Consider the following 26179-nt stretch of genomic DNA (forward strand, 5'->3'; position numbering starts at 1 on the left):
GGCTTGTCGGAGATATTTCTCCAGGGCCACCGCCACGCTCGTGCCTATAAAAGGCCACCGATGGTTGCCGTTGAGGAGAACCCCACGAGTCGTCCCTCCTCTTCTCCCTCTACTCCCTCTCTGCTGCCACCGTCGAAGCCCCACCATCAAGGTCGCCGCAGTCATTGTGCTATGCTCTGCGTGCTTCCCTTCCCCCTCTGGTCAGCATCCTCCCCACCTCTTCCCTTCTACTTTTTCCCATGCTTCCCCTTTCCTTCCCCTCCTTACTCTGCTTAGAGCCAAGCGCATGAGCGGGCCAAGGCATTCGCCGTAGCGTCCATCTCTGCCTGATAGAGCTGATGCATCACTGTCGCCGTGCTCTTGCTCTTCCCTTCCCTCCACGTCCTCTTCGCCGCACTCGCCGCTGCCACGCTACCAGTTGCTGGAGCACCACGCCACCGCCGCTCTACCCTGTGATCTGCTTCCTTCGCCTCGCTCTCCTGCTGCGCCGCCATGCCCATGCCTTGCAGCTGCTCCTCCTCCATTTCCCTCGCCTGGCAGACAGCCACCGCCAACAAGCTCCTGCCCCTCCCTCTCTTTCTCTCCTTCCCTTTCCCTACTCTCTCTCACGCTCTGTCTCTCTACTCTCGCTAGTTGGCCGAATTAGAAGTATGAGGCCGTGTCGTCTTCGCGGCCTCTGAGCGTGGCCATGATAGCCTGTCCTGTTAGTCCCGTCCGATATTGTTTTTATGGCTCAGATCATCTTGTTCGTATTTTTCACTATGAGTTTTTGTCTTCTCATGATTGGACTGAAGGGAGAACAGGTTTCGTAACATGCATGTTGTTGGCTGAACCTTTTATTATATGCTTGCTCTACACATAGAGAAAGCACAAGGATAGGAAAATCTGGTATTGTGCTACGCCCTAGATTCTCCACGCATGCTGTCGGTGGTCTCAAACATATGCATGTAGCCAGATAGCATGCATGCATCATAGGAGCTAGCAACTATTGATCACTCTAACTACACAGTAACAACTATCGGTCTCTTTTGTTAAATCACTCTCTCATGCATTACTATGTGGTGAGAGAGTCTGATGGTGACATTTCATACACACATCCCTTCTGATGCAGCAGGTTCAACAGTACAAATGCTACTTAGCACATACCCTTAGATAATTAGGTATTTTTAGGTATAAATCAATCTAAAAAATAGCAGAGTTTTTGGCTTCTCACAGCATCGATGGATTGCTTTCATCGACACTATGATAGCACACTCAAAGAATCCAACAAGTACCAATCTCTTGCTTTTGCAGCAGGTTGTACTATAAGGCAATGATGACCATGCCAATGAAGGGCTGGAATGCTATCTTTACAGGAAATGTAGGTAATAGCACTGTGACAAACTTATAACATCAAGATACTCCTTAAGTTTGGCACTTGGACTAGTGATTAATTTACACTTTATCAGTAACAATGTTCGAACTTGTTGTCCCTTCTACCTGACTATGCATGTACTCTCTCTGTCCTAGATTAAATGGACGTCTGGAGTTCAAATTTTTTTTCCCAATTTAATCGATCACATAGGTCTCTAGTCCTAACCTGGCGGACAGAGCTACAATACCTTTTCATGGCCACAAGTTTTTTTTTCTCGATAATTCCTGGCCACAAGCTCACTGTCTCTAGATGCATGGAACGCCAGATGAGTGTCTTACTATAGGATGCATGAAATGTCACCATCATGCACTTCCACACAAAGAAGACAAAAGGACATCAGACGGCATGCATGCCATGAAATGTCACCATCGTACTAGTGCATCATTCTGTTTGCAAGGCTTTCATGCACATTTATCTTATTTCATCTGTGCATTCACAAATCCTCTATTTCTCTTGCGGTTCATGTGGCATGTACTGGGAATGGGTGCTGATATATTCATTGCCTAATTACTTATCCTGGAGTCATTTTGCTGTTTTTCAAGGCAATCAGCTAGAGTTCTCGCACACTTCCAGCAAGTACCATTGCAGCATGCCCTTTTGTCTCCTTTGTTCGGAAGAGTATATATCCTAGCACAACAACATGCTCATGCCAAACTTGTTGTCCTTTCTGCCTGACTATGCATGTATATGATATTGACCCTTCATGCTAAATATCTATGCTAGCACAACAGCACACAGCGTGCCAACCTTTTGTCCCTTTTATGTAATTATGCACGTTCGAACTTGTTGTCCCTTCTGCCTGACTATGCATGTACTCTCTCCGTCCCAGATTAAATGGACGTCTAGAGTTCAAATTTTTTCCCAATTTAATCGATCACATAGGTCTCCAGTCCTAACCTGGCGGACAGAGCTACAGTACCTTTTCATGGCCACAAGTTTTTTTCCTCGATAATTCCTAGCCACAAGCTCACTGTCTCCAGGTGCATGGAACGCCAGATGAGTGTCTTACTATAGGATGCATGAAATGTCACCATCATGCACTTCCACACAAAGAAGACAAAAGGGCATCAGACGGCATGCATGCCATGAAATGTCACCATCATACTAGCGCATCATTTGTGCTTTGTTGCTATTGTATTACTTGTTCCATGGGTCATTAGCGCCAATTAGTACCTTCGATATTTTGAAAAGTTGATTTCTTTGTTATTCCTAGACTAGTGCATGGGTTGAATTTGATTACCACATCGTTCTTACTAGTTTAGTACATGGATTTAAATTTTCCACTGTTTGTAGTAGATCAAATTAACCATGCATTATGTGCCCATGTGAACCTAGGTCATGTCTATTTCTTCTTCGTCGTGTTCTTACCGATAGTGCGTTCCAAGATTCTCCTCTTGCCTATATAATCATGACCTTCCTGTTGCTCCACGGCACCCCCTCATCTGTCTTTGCCTTTGTTATGTTCTTCGAGTACTGCCTACTCGAGACACTCGTGTAGGGCAGTGAAAGTTGAGCTAGGAGACATTTGGTGCCAGAATATCAAGTTAGATATACTAAAACTGATGGTCCTATGAAGCATATTAAAAAAAAGTAGTACCACACACCTTCCATACATTTAATTTTGTGGCCACCTTAGGTCAAGAAACATTGCAAATTTACAGGCACAAAATCTGTCGGCCTTTAAATCGTGTTGGACCTTTTCCTTGGGAATCGGTTCAACAAGAAAATATGTCGTCTGTGCATGCTTCTTGTCACTTTTGAGTTTGGTACCTTTGTCTATGGAGATGATTTTATGCTCCCTATAGGTGATCCACCAATAATGTTTCATGGAGGGGGCGCCTGCTAGCAATACAAGGAAGAAGGTTCGGAGAGAAGGCTCCTCCTCCCAGCTAGGTGCGCTCTCTTGTGGTTGCATTATATATTTGCTTATTGTGTATAAGCAGCAAATTTGCTATCAATGTTGCAGGAGTTGTTACACCATCTACTGGGAGAACTATACGGGAGAGGCAAGAGCGCTGAAGATCTATAATAAGAGCGAAGAAAGAAGGTAGGTATTGAAGTACTTCCTCCGTCCCTAAATAACTGTCGCCGTTGGTGTACGTGCCATAAGTTCGACTTGATTTGGAGAAAATGCGTGCAACATTAGTATCTCCAAATATATTTGTTAAAAAACTAGATTCAAAGGTCTTTTCAATGATACTAATTATGTATGATAAATATTAATATTTTTAATATATATTTAGTCAAAGTTATTTCTTAGAAAGCGAAAACGATAGATATTTAGGGACGGAGGGGAGTATGTTTATAATCTGAAGATATTGGTGCGCTCTTGGCAAGCCATGGACCCCTATATTATATTGGGGTACTAGCTAGGGTAGATTCTCTGGGATGACCAACTAATTATCTAACATTGTTGTAGGTAGGGTTACAGGTTCCAGTAAGAGGGCAGCAGAGGGAGTGATGTAGACTAGGCTCGATCTTCCAAAAGGTATGATAGCGTCGATTGGTGGAGACTCAACGTTCATGATCTAGGCTTCGAACCAAGATTGATTTGGACCCCCGCAACCATTACACCACTGCTCCGTTGGTTATCAACCAGGCGAACGCGATTGATCTCGCCGAGAAGGCTTTCCTGCAAGCGAATCGAGAACACAAGCAAGAACGGGATGAACGCAATCTGAAATTGCAAAATAAATATAAGGCTTATGAAATCAAGGAGTTCAAGTTTTTATTCGAAAGTACTAAACGCCACAGGCGAACAAGATCAAGAACTGGGGCCCTGGTTCATAGCAAGCGGCCTTGGCGGCAACAGTTGTAGCAAAACGATGTCTGTTTCACAAGGAAATCAAGAACTAAACAAAACACAAACCCTAAGGAGAGCAATGGCTGGTATTTATAGAGTCTTGGGCATCACCCCCCTAGACATGGCCCCTAATGGGCCCAAACACGGTACACGGTCCAACGGACCAAAAGACGGTGTCGCAGCACCCTGATAGATTCTGGATGCTGACTTGTTTTGACGATTCCCGTTGATTCCGAAGGGTTTTTGACGTGAAACCAATTGGGTTGGCTTTCTTATCCAATTAGCTTTCCATCCATATGTGGATCATCGAAAACAGAGTCCGGATGCGTCCTGGGTGACCAGTTTAAGGCAGACTGGTCCTGGAGCCCGAACCGGACTCGAACTTGAGTTGGACTAGGCTTCCACCACAAAAAAGATGAATTGGACGCCCATGCTGGACCTCCTCCTCTACTTGGCTTGTATGCAATGAAGTAGTGATGTCCTCATCATCCTCCCTTTCTTGAATTGAAGTCGTCCTCGACTGAAGTAGATCGTCTCCTCCATTGGATGACAGCAACGATGGTTCCGAAAGAAGACGTTCATCTTGGCGCCCCATCCTTCACAAAGGCGGCTGCCATGGTGGCTTCCCTATTGGGAATTCATCCTCCTTCTCCTGTAAAAGATTAGTACCAACAAGAGGCATATCACTAGGAGTAGGACCAAGTGGACATATAGGTGATGTACAAGTTAGAGCATAACATGGTTCATCATGATCAACAAGAACAGATTTAAGAGCAAATAAAACTTCTTTCGTGTTACTTGATGGTTCATTTGTTGGTTTGCTAAAGTATTTATCATGGCCTTTCTTTTTCTTTTCAGCAAGTTCCTTTTCATATTGCACAATTTCAGCAGGTGATAAAGGAAGTAAAGCAATGGTCTTTCCTTTAAACATAAAAGTATATCTATTTTGCCTACCATGATGTACAACATTATTATCATATTGTCAAGGGCAGCCTAACAAAAGTGAACAAGCTTGCATAGGCATGACATCAAAATCAGCATAATCATGGTATGACCCAATAGAAAATTGCACACGAGCAGATTGTGTTACCTTTGCCTTACCACTATTGTTGAACCACTGAACATGGTATGAATGTGGAAGAGCACGTGTAGATAAACCAAGAGTCTTGACAAGCTCAGAACTTACCAAATTATTGCTGCTCCCTCCATCAATTATAGCACGAACACGGAAATTATTGACAATGAGGAACATTTGAAACAAATTATGGCGTTGTAGCTTGTCTACTGGCTCAACTTGTGTACTCAAAACACGCTGAACAAGGATTGATTTGTAGTCTACAGTGCATGCCACACTATCAATTACCTCATCAGGATCTTCAGCACTATCCGCAAATTTATCTGCATAAAGATCAGTTGCAAGTGCAAATTCATTCTCTTCATCACTAGCACTAGCATACCCACCATCATCAGTAGCAATATATGCGCGTTTGCTGGGGCATTCTTTAGCAATATGTCCCATGCCCTTACAGTGGTGGCACACAACTTTAGAAGAGCTGCTAGAGGAAGGTGTAGCAGATCCACTAGAAGAAGGTGTGATAGGAGAATTCTTCTTTACAGGCGCTGGTGGTGTCTGCACATTAGAAAATTTACTCACCTCGGTTGGACGCGAAGGAATGGTTGGAGTCATGGATCGCCTAGGTTGTCGTCCCTGTACTTCCCTTTCAGCTTTAATAGCATAATGATATAATTGGGAAAATCTAGTCCATTCTTTATAGTCAAGAACATCCTATATTTCATGACGTAAACCTCCAAAAAATCTAGAACACTTATCCATATCATCCTCTTATATGTTACTATGTGCTAGACCAATTAAAAGCTCCTGATAATATTTCTCAACAGTTTTACTACCTTGATTTAAACGTTGCAGTTTTAATCGCAGATCACGCTGATAGTATAGAGGAACAAATCTTGATTTCATTTGTCGTTTAAGTACAGTCCAGGTTTGAGGTATTTAAGCATTAGCATTATTGCAAATATCATTCCACCAGAAAAGAGCAAAACTAGTAAACTCACTAGTAGCAAGTCTAACTCTATATTCTTCAGGTACTTGATGGGAGCTAAATTTTTGATCTACAGCCATCTCCCAATCTAAATATGCTTCAGGATCAGTAGAACCAGAAAAGGAGGTATCTTAAACTTGGTTTTAGAGAAAACATCATTATTACCTTTGTTGTTACCTCCCATACCACGTCGATTAAAGTTCAACCGATTACGGTTACGTGCATCCTCAGCACGTCATTGAGCTTTGGCTTCAGCCTCTGCGTCGCCATCGTCCTCCTCAGAGAGATCATCATCATCATCTTCAGGACGTGGTTTCGGATGTCGTTGTTCAACATCTTCAATCCTCTTGGCCAAATTGGTGATTTGTTGAAGGGTCTCATTGAACTTGTCATCAAGAACGGTATGGAGCTCATTCTTAGAAACACAGTCATTGAAATCTATAGGTGCGTCCTCGTTTCCTTGGCCGCTGCCTTCGGCTTTTCCTGACATGGTTAGTAGAAAGAAAAAGATAACACAAATAGTATTATCCCTACCAACTACTTAGGTTGTGGACAAGGAAAAATAAGGCACTCAACTCTCAAACGTCTTACCACGGTCTTACAAGTGTTCTTACCAAAGCAACAGGCGGTGCAATCGGTCGGTGACTGTGATACTATTGTAGCTTGAGTGTAATAGTTGCAAGGCGAACCTGTACTTGGTTAGAAGAAAGTGGAGCTTGGACAGGCACAATATAGTAGCAAGGAATAATAAAATTCGCAACTGAAAAGCAAAGCTGAATAAGTATCCCAAGTACTTATCTTAGTTGCTGGCCTACTCACGTTCCAAGTACCAAATGTATCAAGTGATGTGGACAGCAAGAATATGATTAGGAATAAGGTAGAAATCAACATACACAAATATAGCTCAAATGGCGCTCTCTATGTGTTCCTCTAGATATTGTTCCACTTTTGTCCCTCTCTTTTTTCTCTATTTTTGGGCTGTCGTTGTTTTTTTGGGATTCTTTGACTTTTTATTTTTATTTATTTTTATATTTTTTCTTCACTTAGGAGCACAAAAGAAGTAACCACAGAAAATTTGAGCTTAAACAAGTGAAAAACGTGGCCTGTAGAATTTCCAGAAGACGTGCTCGAAATTGACAAAGACCTTGTGACCACGAAAAGAGGATCTTGTGACCATTTTTTGACTAATCTAAAATTTTCGAACCCCATCGGAGTGGGGATGGATGGATCCAAAAAAATTTTCTGATTGATTTTGATATATGGAACGTCGAAATCCGAGTTCGTATGCGAAAACTAGACCAGTTTTAAGAACGGACTCCGAATTAGAGGACAAAACGGGAACAATGTGCGCAAAATTAGTCACGACAGCAAGGATTTGATGAAAATAGTGAAGACAAGTGTAACAAATAAGATGGCGTGGACTAGGATTTAATGAATACAAAGGAATCACAACAATACTTGAAGGTGTTCACGGATTATGATAAAAAACAAAGGGGAAAACCCAAACTGGACTTAAAAAACGATCTAAAACCAGCAACAAGAACTTGACCTAGGGCACAAACTCAACAACGCAAATCAGAGATGAACTTGCACGGCACAATGAGGCTATTGGACAGGGAATATGTGATGATGTATATTTTTTTGGCTTTTTGTGGACTGTAGGTAATGCAAAAACAGTAATAATCTAAAGGGGGAAACAAAGTTATACCTAACGGGCAACAAGGTCTCCGATACCACTTGATGTAGACTAGGCCCGATCTTCTGAAAGGTATGATAGCGTTGATTGGTGGAGACTCGATGTTCATGATCTAGGCTTCGAACCAAGATTGATTCGGACCCCCGCAACCGTTACACCACTGCTCCGTTGGTTATCAACCACGCGAACACGATTGACCTCGCCGAGAAGGCTTTCCTGCAAACGAATCGAGAACACAAGCAAGAACGGGATGAACGCAATCTAAAATTGCAAATAAATATGAGGCTTATAAAATCAAGGAGTTCAAGTCTTTATTCGAAAGGACTAATCGCCACAGGCGAACAAGATCAAGAACTGGGGCTCTGGTTCATAGCAAGCGGCCTTGGCGGCGACAGTTGCAGCAAAACGATGTTTGTTTCACGAGGAAATCAAGAACTAATCAAAACCCAAACCCTAAGGAGAGCGACGGCTGGTATTTATAGAGTCTTGGGCGTCACCCCCTGGACGCGGCCCGTAATGGGCCCAAACACGATACACGGTCCAACGGACCAAAAGACGGTGTTGCAGCACCCTGACAGATTCTAGACGCTGACTTGTTTTGACGATCCCTATTGATTCCGAAGGGCTTTTGACATGAAACTAATTGGGTTGGCTTCCTTATCCAATTAGCTTTCCATCCATATGTAGATTGTTGAAAACAGAGTCCAGATGCGTCCTGGGTGACTAGTTTAAGGCAGACTGGTCCTGGAGCCCGAACTAGACTCAAACTTGAGTTGGACTGGGCTTCCACCACGAAAAAGATGAATTGGACGCCCATGCTGGACCTCCTCCTCTACTTGGCTTGTATGCGATGAAGTAGTGATGTCCTCATCAGGGAGGGCAGCAGTGTCAGAGGATAAAAGCAAGGTCAAGGAAAGAAGGTACTTGTTTGCATGTGTGTGTCTATATATTGCAAGCAGAAAAATCATATTTTCCTTGGTGGTGGTTGCAGACGATGAGATATCATACTACGGGCCTCCTGCGCACAAGTGTCAATACTACGGTGCGCAGTTTTGGTACCAAGAGCGTGTGAAAAGAACGTATCGAGGTGAAGGAGACCGTGTACGTTTTCATCTCTGTTGTAGGGGAGGTAAGGTGCGCTTGCCTCTTCTAAAAGACCCCCTCCATTTCTAGCTGGTTTGTTGAACCCAAATGGCGATACTTTCTCTAAATACTTCAGCAAATCTATACGTTCATACAACTCCATGTTTGCTTTCACTTCACTTGGTGCTAAAATTGACATGGATATAAACAAGGGTCCTAGCCCGTATGTCTTTAAAATTAATGGACAGGTCCACCATCGAATTGGATCTTTACTACCAGATGAGGGTAAGTCTCCTGTATATGCACAACTTTATATTTATGACACTGATAATGAGGTTGAAAATCAAATATCAATTTTTGATAGGGATAGGGACTGTGAAGGTGAGAATGAAATTGATAGAAGAATTGTCGATGGCTTAGTGAGGATGTTTGATGCAGCAAATGACCTGGTGAAATCCTTTAGGGCAGCTAGGGACCTATTGGTCCAAAACAATAGTTGTCGCCAATTGCGTCTCAGGCTATTGCACGATAGATCGAAAGCTGCACCTCAGTACAATGCACCAACAGGATCCGAGATAGCTGCTTTGATAGTTGGTGACTTTTCAGAGGAGAAGAAGAGTCCTGATATAATAATTCAGGATAGAGGCGGTGGGCTTAGAAGGATTAGTAACCTTCATTCTAATTACATGGCTTTGCAGTACCCAGTTCTTTTCCCATATGGTGAGGAGGGCTTCAAACCAGGGATCAAGTATAGCCACACGGGGACTTTGCGGGTTAAATCTAGGGGTGAGGTTACCATGCTCGAGTATTATGCTTTCCGTTTACAACAACGTAGCTGTGAGGCCACTACATTGTTATGCGGCGACCGATTATTCTAGCAGTATATAGTCGATGCATTTGTTTCAGTAGAGGAGAATAGGCTTCGATTTATTATTAAAAACAATAAGAACCTAAGGTCGGAGATTTACAAGGGTATTCATGATGCACTACACAAGGGTGATTTTGACGGAAACAATGTTGGTAAGAAAATTATATTGCCTGCTAGCTTTACTGGGAGCAAAAGATACATGGTACAAAACTACCAGGACGCAATGGCTATTTGTAGGTTCTATGGGCCTCCAGACTTGTTTATCACCTTTACTTGTAATCCCAAGTGGCAAGAAATAGATGACTCCCTTGCATTTATACCAGGCCAGAAAGCTAACGCTAGACCTGATATGGTTAGTCGGGTTTTTAAATTGAAGGTTCAGGAGCTTGTTTCGGTGCTGAAGAAGGGTACTTACTTTGGAAAATCACGAGCAGGTACGACTGCTATTTTTAGCATACTCGGTACCTACTAGCATTTCTCACGCTAATTTGTAACTAGCTCTTGGTCAAATCTGGAGTATGCATGCTGAAAAAGTAGGTAGTAGTTGCATGCTCCAAGAATGCATGGGTGCATCAGACTGGCTAGCAGCATGCACGCAAAAAGTAGGCCATCAGATGCCAGTTGATGCTCTCCTACTAGCTTTTTTGTGTGGAGGGCATGGGCATCCATGCTGAGACTAGGAGGCACCGCCATCCTCGATAAAAGTAGCAGGCAACACTCATGGTTGCCAGACCTGCCGTCCCTTTTCTCTATGCATCCTACAACGAGCACTGTGGCCTGTGGTCCTGCGTGCTATTGTAGGCTGCAGCTATGTGTTGTAAGTAGCTATCAATGAATAGACTTTTAGGATAGGGCAGCTGTGTTTTTAGGCCAAAAGGTTATTCAATCCTCTAAGTGTACATGAAAGCGTTCCTGCTAATGTCACTTCCGATAATAAAGAACCAAACGATGGGCCGTCCGACCTTATCTACTAGGTGAATTGCACGCCCGGCGCCAGAGCTTATCCTATTCACATCTCCATCAACCACCGACGCCCGATGGCCGCTGCATCCGCATCCCCATGCCTAACGACCTTGGTGACTCGGTGGTCCATGCCCAGCGGGTCCGCATGGCGGCCCTGCAACTAGGGGCTTCGAGCGTGAGCACGGCAGCGACCTCAGCAGCCCCACGCGGTGGCCCTGCAACTAGCGGCTTCTGAGCGCGACCACGGCAGCGACCCCAGCAGCCCCGCACGGCATCCCCGCTCCCGGCACCGTAGCTCTCGCCCTCGACAGCTCACCCCTCGGTGACCCTGGCGGCCCCAAGCTAGGCGGCGCCCAGACGCCCTAGCGAGGGCAAATCCGCCCGTTGCCGTGCGCTGGGCCCACGAGAGCAGACGGATCCGATTGAAGATACGTTTTTTCAGCTCCCACCCTCTCTCTCCTCTTCTCTAAGTGGATATTCCGTGACTCTGAGCGTTAAGCCATTTGCCTTGCCACCGTTTGGTTGAAGGAGAGCAAAAATGGCTCCAAGAGCTGCCTAAGGAGCTGTACCAAACGACCCCCCCATTGCCTGGATACACGATATTTTAGTATTCCTGTCTCCTCGCCTGTGTTAGTTTACCATAAAAGCATGTCGTAACCAAATAATGCATGCTATATGATTTATTCGACTATAGTATTCATTGCACTCACAGGGATCCTATCTTTTGATGCCATATATTCTTACTGTTGCTTTCTGTTTTAGTGCTCTACACTATTGAGTTCTAGAAGCGTGGTCTACCTCACGTTCATATTTTGCTTTGGCTTGAAGGTAACTTGAGAGACCCACGGCCTTCGTTTATTGATTCAATAATTACTGCTAATTTAGCAGATAGAGGTTCAGACCCTTTGGGTTATAGCCTTGTCGACGAATTCATGGTGCATGGTCCTTGTGGGGAGCTTATCAAAAAATGTCCATGCATGAAGAACAATAAGTGCTCAAATTTTTTCCCTAAAGCTTACCAGCAAAGCACAATTGTTGGTGAGGATGGGTTCGTACGGTATAGGCGTCCTAGATCTGGTAGTTATGTTGAGCGGTACGGGGTTAGACTTGATAGTGGATGGGTTGTTCCTTACAACTTGTCTTTGTTAAAGAGATTTAGAGCCTACATAAATGTTGAATGGTGCAACAAGACACATCTAATCAAATATTTGTTTAAGTACGTCACGAAGGGTCCAGATCATGCTAGAGCTGTAATTGAGAGCTTTGATAATGACACTCATGTTGGCCCCTCTCAACAGCACCCTGTAGGTAATGATGGCACCACTCAGCCATAGGTAGATACTTAGAAAAAGGATGATAAAATTGATGAAGTTAGGGAGTATATTGATTGTCGTTATTTATCCTCTCATGAGGCTGTCTGGCATATGTTCGAGTTTGATATACATTATAGGACACCCTCAGTAGAGAGGTTATTTGTGCACCTGTCTTTCATGAACAACCTTGTGTACTAGGCTAACCGCCCCTTAGTTGATATTGTAGATGACCCTCGTTCCCTAAAAACAACATTGACTGAGTGGTTTTGTGCTAATAGGGTGTACCCATCTGCCCGAGAACTAACGTATATAGAATTCCCTACTAGGTGGGTTTGGGATAAAAAGGATAGAGCTTGGTATCCCCACAAAGGATCCAAGAAAATTGGGAGGGCTATATATATAAACCCTAGCTATGGTGAGCTGTACTACCTACGTATGCTCTTGAATGTTGCCAAAGGTGCTACATCCTATGAGAATCTTCGAACTATCGCTGGTGTTATGTACCCAACATTTAAAGATGCCTGTCAGGCGCTTGGCCTTCTTGGAGATGACAATGAGTGGCGTGAGGCTCTTAGAGAAGCATTTGTCTAGGGATCAGCCGCTCAAATGCGCCAGCTTCTTGTTACTATAGTACTTTTTTGCTCAGTTTGCGATGCGCCCTCCTTGTTCTCTGAGTTCTATACTTATTTCACTGATGATATAAATCATAAAATCAAGAGGATGCTGCAACTACCATTCTATACGGTTCCAGAATAGCATATTAAAAACCATGTTTTAGTAGAGCTTGATAATTTATTTAGTAAGAATGGTGCATCGATGACCGACTATGGTTTTCCGAAACCTGATGTTAGCCTTTGTAACAAGGTGAAAAATAGGCTGCTATCAAAGGAATTGGCTTATGATCCTATCAGTCTTATGCATATCCATGATAGCCTTGTGAATCGATTAAATTTTGAGCAAAAACATATATACGATGTTGTTGTACAATCAGTTTATGAAAAGTCTGGCCAATGTTTTTTTGTTTATGGCTATGGTGGCACTGGAAAAACATTTCTTTGGAATGCAATCATTTCGCGGTTACGGTCTGAAAAACTTATTGTTCTTGCAGTAGCCTCTTCAGGGGTTGCTGCACTCTTGCTCCCTGGAGGATGTACTGCACATTCCCGGTTTAAAATTCCTATAGTCATTGATGAGTCATCTGTTTGTGAGATTAGAAGGGGCTCATTCCTAGCAGATTTAATAGTCCAATGCTCTTTGATAATATGGGATGAGGCCCCAATGACCCATAGACACTGTTTTGAGTCACTAGATCATAGCATGCGTGACATTCTTGGTAAACTGGACTCTTCCAATTTTCATAAGCTCTTTGGTGGGAAAACGGTGCTACTTGGTGGAGATTTTTGCCAAGTATTACCTGTTGTCGAGGGTGGGAGTAGATTAGAAACCATAGATGCATCCATAACTAACTCCTACATCTAGAAGCACATTAAGATACTAAGACTTATAGTGAACATGCGCCTGCTTGCCATGGCAGACAGTGGGTTACCTATAGAGCAAGTGAAAGAATTTAATGATTGGGTGTTAAGTATTGGAGATGGTACTGCACAAGGAACTGTGCATAGTGACGATGGAGACTTCGAGTTAGTAGAAATACCACATGATGTTTTAATCCCAAGGTTAGAGTCAGCCATTGATGATATAATAAGATCTACATACCCAAACTTAGCCACATTATACTCGGATCCAGCCTACTTAAGGGAAAGAGCTATTATCTCTCCAAAAAATGACACTATCGATGAAATTAATGGACGTGTCCTCTCTTTAATCCCAGGCCATGAAAAGGTATACCTTAGCTCAGATGCATTGGTTGAGTCTTCAAAGGAACATGGTAATTTAGACTTGCTTTATCTAGTTGAGTTTCTTAATTCGCTGCAGTTCAAAGGCATTCCTCCTCATAAGCTTGCACTTAAGATTGGTTCGCCTATGATGCTTCTACGCAATCTGAATCAAAGTGCAGGCCTCTATAATGGTACACGTCTTATAATAACGCAATTAGGTGATTGAGTTGTGGAGGCTCAGATAATTACAGGATCACACGCTGCTAAAAAAGTTATCCTTCCTCATATTGCCTTCCACATATCAAGTACAAAATGGCCCTTTGTACTTAGTAGGTGGCAATTTCCAATTCGTCTATGTTATGCAATGACCATAAACAAGAGCCAAGGACAAACCTTGCAGAATGTTGGCCTCTACTTGCCACGCCCAGTTTTTAGCCATGGGCAACTGTATGTTGCTATATCACGCATAACATCTAGGAAAGGTCTTAAGGTCCTAATTGATGATGATACAAGTTCAGATTGCACCGTCACCCAGAACATTGTATACAAGGAGGTGCTTCAGGCCCTGTGGTAACTATCGGTCCATGGCGCCAATCGTTAGCCTCTGTTTCGCATGTTAATGCCTATTTAAATGGTGTATGCTTACAACTTGTGTCTTACTGAAGGTCGTACTCGATCTAATGATTCCTTTGCTTATGATTAAACGATAGATGGCCTATAACATGTTGTCGGAGATTAACCCAATGAAGTACAATTGGCGTGTCAAGGTTAGAGCCGCAAGGGTATGGCAGTTTTCTGGCACTTCCAAGGGGAAGGAATTTAGCTCAATGGAACTCATTCTCATTGATGAAGAGGTGCACCAGTTAGCATATCTAATTTGTTTTTGAGATATATCTGTCCTTGTTACCTTTACTCTCTATATTATTCTATAGGGCCTAGGGGTCACAGCCTGCATTGGGCAGAAAAACCTTGACAAGTTTTCTAGATCCATATCTGAAGGCCATTCCTATTATATAAGAAATTTCCAAGTCAGCAAGCAAGCACGGAAGTTCAGAGCTATACCCAGCATGTACACCATATTTTTCACGCCGTGGACCATTATTGAAGAAACCCCTCCTGAGTTGTCCGCCAGCCTACCGCTCTATGTATTTAACTTTGTGGATTTTGGAGATTTAGATGATAAAGCAAGGTATGGGGATGGCTTAATAGGTATGCACCCTAACAAATTCTACAAAACTAAATTGGGCTTATATGCTTAGGTAGACAAACTGTAATGCAGTATACCTATTGTACTATATCTAATGACGTGTTCATTCAACAGATGTCTTTGGGCAACTCACTGTCGTGCATCCGATGGTGCATTCTAGCAGTTTGAATGGCCCATCTGTAAGGCGGGAAGTGGAGCTGTGCGATCTAGAGTATGGTTGCTATTTTTTCATGGTCATTTGGAAAACCCTTTATAAAGAGGTTACTAAAATAGGTTGCGTTCTTAATATTGCAGTGACCACGTTTTATCGATGACTTTATGGGGTGAGCATGCAACGTCTTTTGAGGACCAGTTCCTTATTGAGACTATAGGAAATGATGAGGCGGTTGTGATCATTTTTGCTGGGGTCCAAGCAAGGCTATTTCTAGGTGGTGCTAACTCATGCTAACCATTGATATTTAGTGCTAAATCAAATTTAGAGTTCTGATCCAAGCATCCATTTTTGTTTTGCAAATAGGTTCGGCCAGCTGCCGGAGCCATGCAGCAACGAAATGGTACAGAAATATTGACATCCCTGAGGTTAATGCTTGCCGTGCTAGGTATGCGTTACTCTCCTTTGTCTTGTTAAGTTCTATAGATGCATGTCTGCTTGAATCTTTTCTTATTTGCTCCCCTCTTTTCTCCATAGCTTACAAGGAAGAGGCTCTGAGGTTCAACTTCTACCAGGGGGTGCTGATGATGTAGCTGGTGGCTGTGACGAGGAAAATGCTAATAGGAAGACTATGTCCGAACTCTTGTCCTTAAACCCCCATGAAGATAATGTAATGCATGGTCCCATCTATATTTATATCCATATGTATTATAGTGTAATGGTTAACTTGTTGCCTTCCACATTGCATTAGGATGTACGCTTTACATGCCATGCAAGTATAAGGGAAATAGACGTCACAAATGGTTGGTGGTACAAAGGTTGCAGCGTATGTAAGAAGGGTTTGAAGGCAACACTCCAAGGGTTTGAATGTGTAAACTGTGTTGAGACGGAGCCCATGATCGTTCCCAGGTAAGATTCTTTATCTGCTAAGACCATGCCTCTAACCTTTATGTGGTGATGAACATTGGTTTCCTAATACATATTCTCGATGCATGCATAGCTACAAGCTAAATGTCGTCATCGAAGATGCCACTGGCCGTGGGAAAATATTTATGTTTGGAGGTGTAGCTGAGCAGGTCATAAGGCGGACTGCTGCTAATCTTTTGGAAGAAAGTTCGCCAAACCAGATTTTATTGCCTGCGGCCCTGCGTGCTATTGTAGGCAGCAGCTATGTGTTCCAAGTAGTTATCAGTGAACAGACTTTTAGGACAGGGCAGCTGTGTTTTTAGGCCAGAAGGTTATTCAATCCTCTAAGTGTACATGAAAGCGTTCCTGCTAATGTCACTCCCGGTAATAAAGAAGCAAGCGATGGGTCGTCCGATGCAATTACAGAGTCTGCCATTCCTGGTGATAGCACTCCACCTCTAAATGCTCGTACCTCCACTCCCCCAAAAAATTCATCCACCAAGGGAAAGGAGGCAACTGGTGCTGTTCATGAGGACTATGGGTATGACTTTTGTCCCTAATGTTAGCTTTGTCTTATATATGCATGCACTACATGTTGCATGACCTTAGCAAGTATATCCTCCTTGGTATAAATAGGTAGATAAAATGTTATTTGTTGGAGCATTCTAATTTTATCTTCCCCATGCAGGAACGTGCTGGGAAATAAACGACCACAATCTGCTCACAAGGAGTTATTTCCTTCCAAAAAAGAGAAACAAAGGTTATCTAATTTACTTGGTATTGTTTCTAAGTATAAACAACATGCATGGACCATATAATGACCAACAATCCTTTCAAGTTGCAGTGAGGCGTGAAGCTCCATCTATATGGTCTCCACCACCATATATCATCCACCCTGTCTACTGCTACCGCTAAATAAAGAGTCTGCCTTGTCGCGTGTGCTATGGCAGTGATGTATCTGTACCTAAGAGCTATTTCGTCCCTTGGCTGACTGGTGCCCTGGTGTCACCTATGTATGAAGCCAATCATAAATAAAAAGTTAACAGGGACATTTTCTATTTGATGTACTTGTCCAGTACTGTTTTGTACCACCTAAGTGTGAAGTAGTTTTGAATATATAATGTTATCTTCTCCTATGAGTTTTTGGCTAGCCGTTTGTGACATTTCTAGTGCTACGTTCCTAACCTAATTATTTTGTTTTATGAGAAAACTATATTTGGCACCATTCCATAGTTATATGTGAGACTGTTTCCAGCTTTACAAGGTACCTATTTTCGAGTTATGTTGGTGATGCCGCTAGCCTACTATATTCTAACACTCAAATAGCAATAGAACTCCAGCAATGGTATTTGATGGCACGTCATTATTGGGATTCAATAAAAAAAGATCACATTCCATGCATTAGGTCCTCATAGTACAACACTAACTCCAAAGACATCATGTCCAGCATCGAATAAAATACATAGCCCATCCAAAGTGTGCTGCTATGATAGGCAGCCACTATTGACCTTGCTATTAGGAAACATAACTAGGTTGAACAAAATATACGCAAACTTAGTGATAGATTGTAGCCATCGACTGACACGGGTCCCGTACCATTGTCGTCCTTCATCAGGGCTTTAAAATTTTTCATACCCACTGGTGGTAGCTTTCCCTAGATTAGTGTCGCCTATGACATCCTCCTTGTTTGTGCCGCTTCCTGCTAGATTTGTGTTGTCCATGCTGTCCTTCAAGGCACCAGTTCCTCCTAAGACAGGCTCTGTCCAAAAATCATCTGGAAAAAGCTCTAGTGTTTTCCTGCAGTACAAGTGCAGCGGCTTATGTAAGAAACTGAAGCCGTTATGTACTACATATATATTCAAACGATTTAGCTCCTATATCATTATGGGCTCAAAACGTGCCCCAGTAACATATATAATTAAAACATATACCACTGTTGTGCTGCATGCATTTTGATATCATGTGTTAGAAACAATTTCAAACAATCAGAACTTTATCTGGTAAACTAATACATTAATGATATTGCCCACTGAGAATATATCATAAATAAAAAATTGAGCCAATTACTCTTGGGGATTTTTTTGGGAGCTCCACTTGTATAATGATATACCTTTTGCATCCTGCGGTTGAGCTTCCATGCGTAACTCCTTCCGACCCTGTAGAATCATGTGCACCATTAATAAATATCCTTGTGCATGTGTACCCCATACCTCAATAGAAAAGGCAACAGCGACCCACTTAGACTACATCTTAAATATAGCTTCATACCTTGATTGGCTGTGCATCTTGCCTCATCCTTGCTGTGTCCTTCACATGAGAGTCGTGAAGGACCAATTCCCTTGGAGTATGCCTCTAGGTTGTTTGGGACATAAGGACCAGTGAAAGACATGGATTGGATTGCTCCAATAGATTTTGCAGGTTCATTACGCACAATGTATCCTCTCTTCACACGGACACTCCTCCATTTGTTATCTGATGGTACTGGTAATCTAGATGCCAACTGTGAGGCGCTATGCTTTTGTTGTGGCTCTGAGAGATGCATACTTTGTCTAGTTTTAGCATGAATATACATGTCATGAAGCTGAGAGTTGATGCCAACTCTAACAAAAAATGGGAAAAAGTTCAGGCCCAACCGTAACAATGAGTGCCCTTACATAGTCATGGTTGTCCCTGGTAGCTTCAACACATTCCATCTTTTCAAACTTATAGAAATAATCAAGAATGCCCTTTACAACATCCCAACCCCAACATTCTCTAGGCAATCCGCTTATCCTCGCCCAAAACCTTTATAGCATTCCATGTGCTCCTATATTCTCCTCCCATCTCCTCACTACCAAAGCATTATTGGAACCAAATAATACCTACCCAATTGCAGCCTTCTCTAAGATGCTTATGGATGGAAACTCGATGAGATAAGTTCTAGGACCTACTAGAACTGCTTTCCAAGGGTACTCGAAATTATAGACCTCCCGTAGTATGCCTTGAACAACCTCTGGAGTGGATTCTGAAGGACCCAAGGTTGATGCAATTGCACATCTCTTTAGTGTGTTTACTCTAGCCTCATGATCTTTGCTAGGCCCTAGCCAGATGAACTAAGGAAAATAAATAGAGTGTTGTTTACCTCCACGTTGAAATTTTGCTGGAACGCTCACCAATCTAGCGCACTTAGATTGTTCTTCTTCCTTCCTTCCACCCTCCATCCTTGTAATTTTGTTGGCGCTATGGCCATTTTACCGGCCTTCAGTGACTTAAATATATGTGGGGAACGACCCTTCTACATGTCTGAGCCATGATTTGTATGCTCGAGCGGTTCAATTTCCCAGAGCAAATTATTGCCGAACAGTTGGAAGGGTACTGATAAAGGTGCCTTATATGCAATTGGTTGTACATGACCAGTTCCTACACCAGCCTATTTTACAAAGTTGCAAGGACATTAACCAAAGGAAGATCTGCTGGCATATGGTCAAGTGCACCTCTAACCTTGTGCATGGGCCACCGAAGTGCGGAGCTTCATAGGTCAACGCCGGAACCTTAGGCCTCCAACTACCCCTACAATGCCACCTCACCATCGCCCAACTGAACAATTAGAAGTAGACCAAAGGGAACACACTGACAAATATGTGGAGTATGTAAATTTAGGCCAAAATTTTGTAAGGTATGTGGTTTCCATTGTTTGGTAAAGTAGGGTTATGAGGAGGACATCGTTAAAAAGAATCCCTCTATAAAAGTTTGGCGGAAGGGCTGACCTCTTATGAAGAATTAGTTGATTTTGAACAACATCAAGAAGTTCTTATGAGTAAGGAATTCTACTTTATACCACTAATAATGAGGAAAACAGTATAGCAAGATAAGAATAGGCATTGTTTGACCTCTGCAGTCATGACAGTCGTATACTATTTGGCCATCTTATGGGCGAGCAATGTACCCCTTGTTTTCCCATACATCCAGCACACTTATGGATTCGCTAGAACATATATGTGATTATCTAGCTACCATCAGTTTTCCATCAACTGTTTGGGTCCCTATTCGTAAGTAGTTGCCTTGTAGTTGCATGGTAGCAGTGTTAGCCCGAACAACCATGCCATTCCAAGGCAAGGTACACTAGCCTTCCCTATTCTAAATAGCGGCCTTTGCTTGCAGGCACACATCAACTATTCAACAATAGTTATATGACCATTGGCTTGCATCCTGCCTTTCCTACACTGTTGTACGAAATGCATATATTAATAGAAGAGAGGCGATAGGGATGGATTCAGATCAGAGCCATACGGATACGGGTGCGTACACCACTGTTTACCATACTTTAATTTAAATTCAAATATGAGTACGTATATTGTTAGATACAAATGCAAAACGAATATCTCAAATTCGGATATCTACTTGATTTTGAGGATGACAGGTATCTATTACTTATCGATAGTTTAATAGTATACTAAAACCATAATGGATAGAGGGATTTAAAACATAGCTATATAACACCATGTACAAAGACAACTACAGAAAATAAAATAATTTAATAAATATTCTAATAATTAAATATATAAAATATAAGACAATTATAAATAGTATATATCAATTGCTGGATTCAAATGAATAAAAATAAATTCTACAAGTATATAAACAAAATAAGATACTAATTAATATGATTAGCCATATTAAAATTAATTAAACTTAAGATTTTTATATCGTTACTAAGATAGTACCGGCTTTGTCACATTTTGTCGAATACGAATGTGGAATCCGATAGAGAAAAATCTTCAAGAGCAAATACGGATGCATCCATTTACCATTCATATTTAGATCGAGTATGAATATGGATATCCATATTTATACTAAATGAATACGGATATCGGATCTTTCGGATATCTAGAAATCTTGACGTCCGCATCCATCCCTAGCCGATACCCGATAAAACACCTGACAACGACATTTATTACTATAAAATATTTGTAGCACGCAATCGTTAATAAGAAGACCAGTCTAGGCAAGGAAGATTATTATTCGACTATTTGCAGTTGTTCAACACGCCAACCCCTCCCCCCCACCACACACACACAATGTTTGGCTATAGTCCTGTTTTATTTGTTCTTTAGCTTTTCAGTACTTTGCAGTGGGCGAAACTAGGGGGCGGCAGCAGGCGCCGTGGTCCCCCCAATCCAGTAGAAATGTTTTTAATATCCCTATAATTACTGTAATTTATAGCATATTAAGACATCATTTTACCCATTTTGTATCATAATATCATGATTTTCGTTATCGATACTAATTACATATATAAAACATTGAAAAAATTGGTGAAACATACACTCATGTATGTATTTATCATACTTAGGGGTGTCATCATATTTCTCCAGCCCTTCTTAAACAATGCTGCTGGTTCCACCACTGGTACTTTGTGCACTACAAATTGTCCTGTAGGATGCGCCGGAACTAATTTTGGAACTACAAACATCCTTGGCTAATTGCAGTTGAATCATGCTGGGTGGCAGGGAACCACAAAGTATCATTTAATGATATAAATAATCAGACCGGACCTATTCATCATTTTCATTCTAATCCCATGTGACAAGGAATAGCTGGTGCATTTATACGAGGATAGAAACTTAATGCTAGAACTGCTATAGTTACTACTCGAGCTTTCAAACTGAAGGTTAAAGCTTGTTTCCTTGATAAAAAGGTACTTATTTTTGTAAGACACGTGCATGTATGAAAGTAAAAAATTGTCACTCTCTTTGCCTCGTGTTGCCTTAGATGACAAATCATCTACGGATAATAGATAACCATACAATACTAGCTTTTTCTGATAGTTTGTACCTATGCGTTTGGTCAACACCATGGGCATCCACAGGATTGTAGGAGTATCTAGCTTTTCCAGCGTGCGGAGCAGGCAGTAGTGGCGTGCTTCTAGGATGTATGCATGCGTCAGATTGGCTACTAACATGCATGCATATGAGTATCAGGCTATCTAGTAGGTAGCAGCAAGCATGCAGAAGGTAGGCCACCACATGTGTTGCTAGAATCGATGCTCTTCTTGCTTCTTCGTGTCGAGCATCTTGATAAAAGTAGCAGTCAATAGCATCCTTCTGCTCAGTCATGCATGTTATTACTACAGACCAGTTTTGAGTCCCTTTCCTTTACCTGTCACCTAGGTACACGTCCTTTGCATTTCCATGCTTCTTCGTTTCCATTAGTTCATTCTAAATGAGGGTTATTTACAAATTAGAGGGGAATCTATCAATGCATCATACAACAATGTAGAAGAAAGGGTGTTATAGAGCTAGGTACTTCGATTTTCAACGAATAAGGGAGTATATGGTACTAATAGGCAAATAACCATATGAAGCATTGCCATTAACATCCATGCTACAAGCAGTAATAAGTGGAAGGCTTCCAGATCAAATATCAATACATTTTTGATTCATGGAAATAATAACCCATACTATAGCTAACCTGGTACCACTCGCATATATTAAAAGATAGTTCAATTGGATTTATTTAATTACTTACAAGAACTCACATGGATAGCCAGCATTGGCGTTAGCTATGTAAAAACTTATCCACAATAGCAATTGCAGGAGAACTCACATCGCGTTCCCATGATATGTCCTCCGTACTATGGTCTCCTCCACTTAGATGGCAGCGTATGGCTTCTGTAGAGTCCACCACACACACAGGCCAGCCCCAAACACCAGCGATATGGCGAATCTTTGTAGTCTGTGATTTTGTAAGGGCTTTTGTATTTGTTTTCATCTCATCTATGGAATCAAAAAGACTCATGCCTCCACCAAAATATTTGCTTAGTTCTCGCACACCAATTGCCTTAGCTAGCCCAGTGTGGTTACCAATCTTATGAGCCAGCGTAGTATCAAAATACTCTTTTAGTTCCTCAACTAAGCCAGAAGCAACCATATCATCAATACGGCGACACAGATGTAACACCTCTGGTGTTTTGACCTAGCACTAAAATTTGACATGTCATCATATGCATTGCAAAGCAATCATAAAGTAGAAAATTTTGAATGCATTCACTAATAAGCTTTATTTCATAAGTTGTTATTCTATGTGTGATGTGATTCAAAATCCTAAATAAAGATCATGACCACAAGGGTCAAATTTCATGTGATCATGTGAGACCATGTGTCATTTGACTCAAATAACCCTAATGGGCCATGTTACTGGTCAAAAATCAAAGTTAAAGTAAAAAGGTAAACAAATCAAATTTAAATTTAAATTCAAATCATAAAAGTCCTTTTTGCCCCTTTTGTCTAATTCAAAATCCATGTGGAATTTGGGGTTGAGGCAAAAAAGCAAAGTTGAAGATTATTTTATAAGGATCAACTTTGGTATTCAAAGTTTTTCAAGTTTACATATAAAATTTGGAGTAATTTTGAAATGATTCAAATGCTCAAATGCACCCCAAATTCAAATTTCAAAATGGAGGTAGAATTTGAAAATGTTTCTTGAAGCAAAGTTGTAGAGTTTGAAAAGTTGAGCAACTTTCATTTTTGGAGATTTTCAACTTCTTTAGAAAATTTGTGAGTAATTTGCAAAATTAACGCAGTGGCAATTCTGTAAATACTTCAAAATTGAAAATCAGTCGAGCGCCACCTCTCTGCTTGCCGCCGGCGCCACGCAGTTGTGACCGCCGATCAATTTGCGCCGCTTCCTCACGCGTTGACACGCAGCCAGTGCTGTGGTGGGTTCGTTCGTGCGCTGTCGACGCCAAACGTCTCCTTCCCGCTTATAAGTAGCAGCAACCGCCGCCGTCGTCCCTATTTTTCCCCTCTGCTCTGCTCCACCGCCAGCCAGCTCCACCACTCACCGTAGCTACCGTCGAGCCACATCTGTCATGCCCAGCTACGCCAACGCGATCACCTCGTCCTTATGCTCCTCTTCGGTTGCTCGCGTTGCTTGGGTTGGCCGGAATCGCCCGGCGCAACGTCTTCTTCCTCGGAGCCGGTCGGAGTACCGCCACCATCGACCTCACGTGGCCACGTCATTCCAGCCCATCTCTGTCTTCACCAAGCACACCGGCGTGATCGTGGTGAGCTACTGAATGTGATGCTTGCTTCGCTTTAGACTCTACTACATCATTGCCGGGGTTACGCCATGCGCCGTCATGCCCGAGCCACCATGGCCGGCGTGGAGCTTTCTCCGGTGCGCCTTCTGCCGTTCTGAGGGCTAGGATGGATTCGTAGGATGGTGTAGATCATTTGGGTGCGGTCTGCCTCGCTAGAGCATCGCCGTCGGCGCGTTTTGGGCCGGTCAGTGATGGCAGCGCCGCCGTGTCCTGTTATGTGACACTGACGAGTGGGGTCGGGTTGTCAGTGAGAGAGAAAGAGAAGAACAGCAAGGTTTTGGTATTTTCTGATTTTGAATAGTGCTAAATCTTTGGAAATTTGTAGGAAAATAATCATAGCACCAAAAATTCTGAAAATTTGTGTGTAGCTACTGTACATGCTCTAGTATGGTTCAAAAATTTGAAACTTGAAATTTGAATAAATTTTTAATGTTCAAATATTCAGTCCTTTAATTGATAAATGCAATTTTCATGATTTTTGTAGGCCACTATATAATTCCAAAAATTATGAAATTTATTTTGGTACACTCATTTGTCATGAGGAAGCTTACATAAAATTTTGAGGTCATTTGGAACAAGTTCATTTTTGGGCTTATTTCCAAATTAATTCAAAAATAAATAAAAGCAAACCCTAAGTGTTAGATTAGTGTTTGATCTTGTTTTGGTCATGTTTTGTGACTAGTATGGTTTCAAGATCAGTTTGGTCAAGTCACATGTGTGGTTCTTGATGGTAGGATTGCAAGTTGGTTTTGTTGGCTTGCAACTGTGCCATGAAGGAAAATCGTATTCGGGGTGTTTTTACATTTCATGTACCGTGAAAGCATCATGTTTACATTATCATCATGTTAAAACATATGTTATCATTTCATGTAGAACCCGAGAGTGAAACGATTCTAGTTGAGCAAGTTCTGGAATAATCCCCGGTTGTCACGGGATTTGATATTTGTGGTATTGATCCGAGACCCGAGGTCGTCAACGAAGGCAAGCCCCGGTTTATGTATTAAACCCTTACCTTGATTACTTTGAAAAGTTTATCACCTATGTTACTTATTGCATTAAGTTGCTTAATTCAAATGTTACCTACTTGATGCATTGCCTACCTTGTTAATTGTTTACCATCCTTGAAGATATTTTCTTTTACAAAGGCGTATAATGCTTAGTATGCTTATTGGTAGGCCTTCAAAGTAAAAGTTTCGATACAATCAAACATGGCATACTGGCCAAAGAAAGAAAGAAGGTAGAATGAACTAGAGACTAGTCGGGTGACTTATCTTGAATGTTGGGTAATGTTGCCGACTATGTCGCTTAAAGGCCACTCATTGTAGATCTTCTGAACAAGACACTTTGTAGTACTGGTCACATATTCTGGTAAGCCTACTTCGGCTAATCCGATACTAAGATGAATGCCCACGCACTGGGAGTGGAGAGATGGCGGGAGTAGCGTGTACCCTCGTGGCTGGAATGTGGCCGGATTTGAGGTGTGCTGTGCTCTCGGGTGGCGTGGAGACGGCTTAGTATAGGAGGATCCGGTAGCGAGGTTGATATATGCAAGATTAAGTTCTACATATGTCATGTGATAAGGAATCCCCAGCTGGGACTTGAATCAATTCGGATTGTCGGAGCTCCGCGGATATGGAGACTCGATTCATTACAGAAGCAATGCAGGACTGGTGAATTACTAAAATATGAGAAAAGAATGGAATGAGAAGGAATGGAATATGGGAAATGTACATTTAGATGAGATAATGAACTAAAAGAACTTAGGGGTAAAACTTGAAAATAGAATAAGAATAGTAA

At 42.1% G+C, this 26179-nt stretch overlaps 1 protein-coding gene and 1 pseudogene across 1 annotated transcript; both read left to right on the forward strand.

The window, feature by feature from the left end:
- The first annotated feature begins 9217 nt into the window (after positions 1–9217).
- Positions 9218–9934, forward strand: LOC136465322 (uncharacterized). Its single transcript, XM_066464100.1, has one exon. It carries the CDS (start codon positions 9218–9220, stop codon positions 9932–9934), a length of 717 nt encoding a protein of 238 aa, XP_066320197.1.
- Positions 9935–14748: 4814 nt separating this feature from the next.
- LOC136465328 (uncharacterized) lies at positions 14749–17156 on the forward strand (annotated as a pseudogene).
- Positions 17157–26179: the final 9023 nt, after the last annotated feature.

Source organism: Miscanthus floridulus, chromosome 1 (assembly GCF_019320115.1).
Source record: "Miscanthus floridulus cultivar M001 chromosome 1, ASM1932011v1, whole genome shotgun sequence".
NCBI classification, from domain to species: Eukaryota; Viridiplantae; Streptophyta; class Magnoliopsida; order Poales; family Poaceae; genus Miscanthus; species Miscanthus floridulus.

Excerpts from the sequence above, each read along its gene's own strand:
- LOC136465322 (XM_066464100.1), top strand. The coding sequence starts at position 9,218 with ATGTTTGCTTTCACTTCACTTGGTGCTAAAATTGACATGGATATAAAC.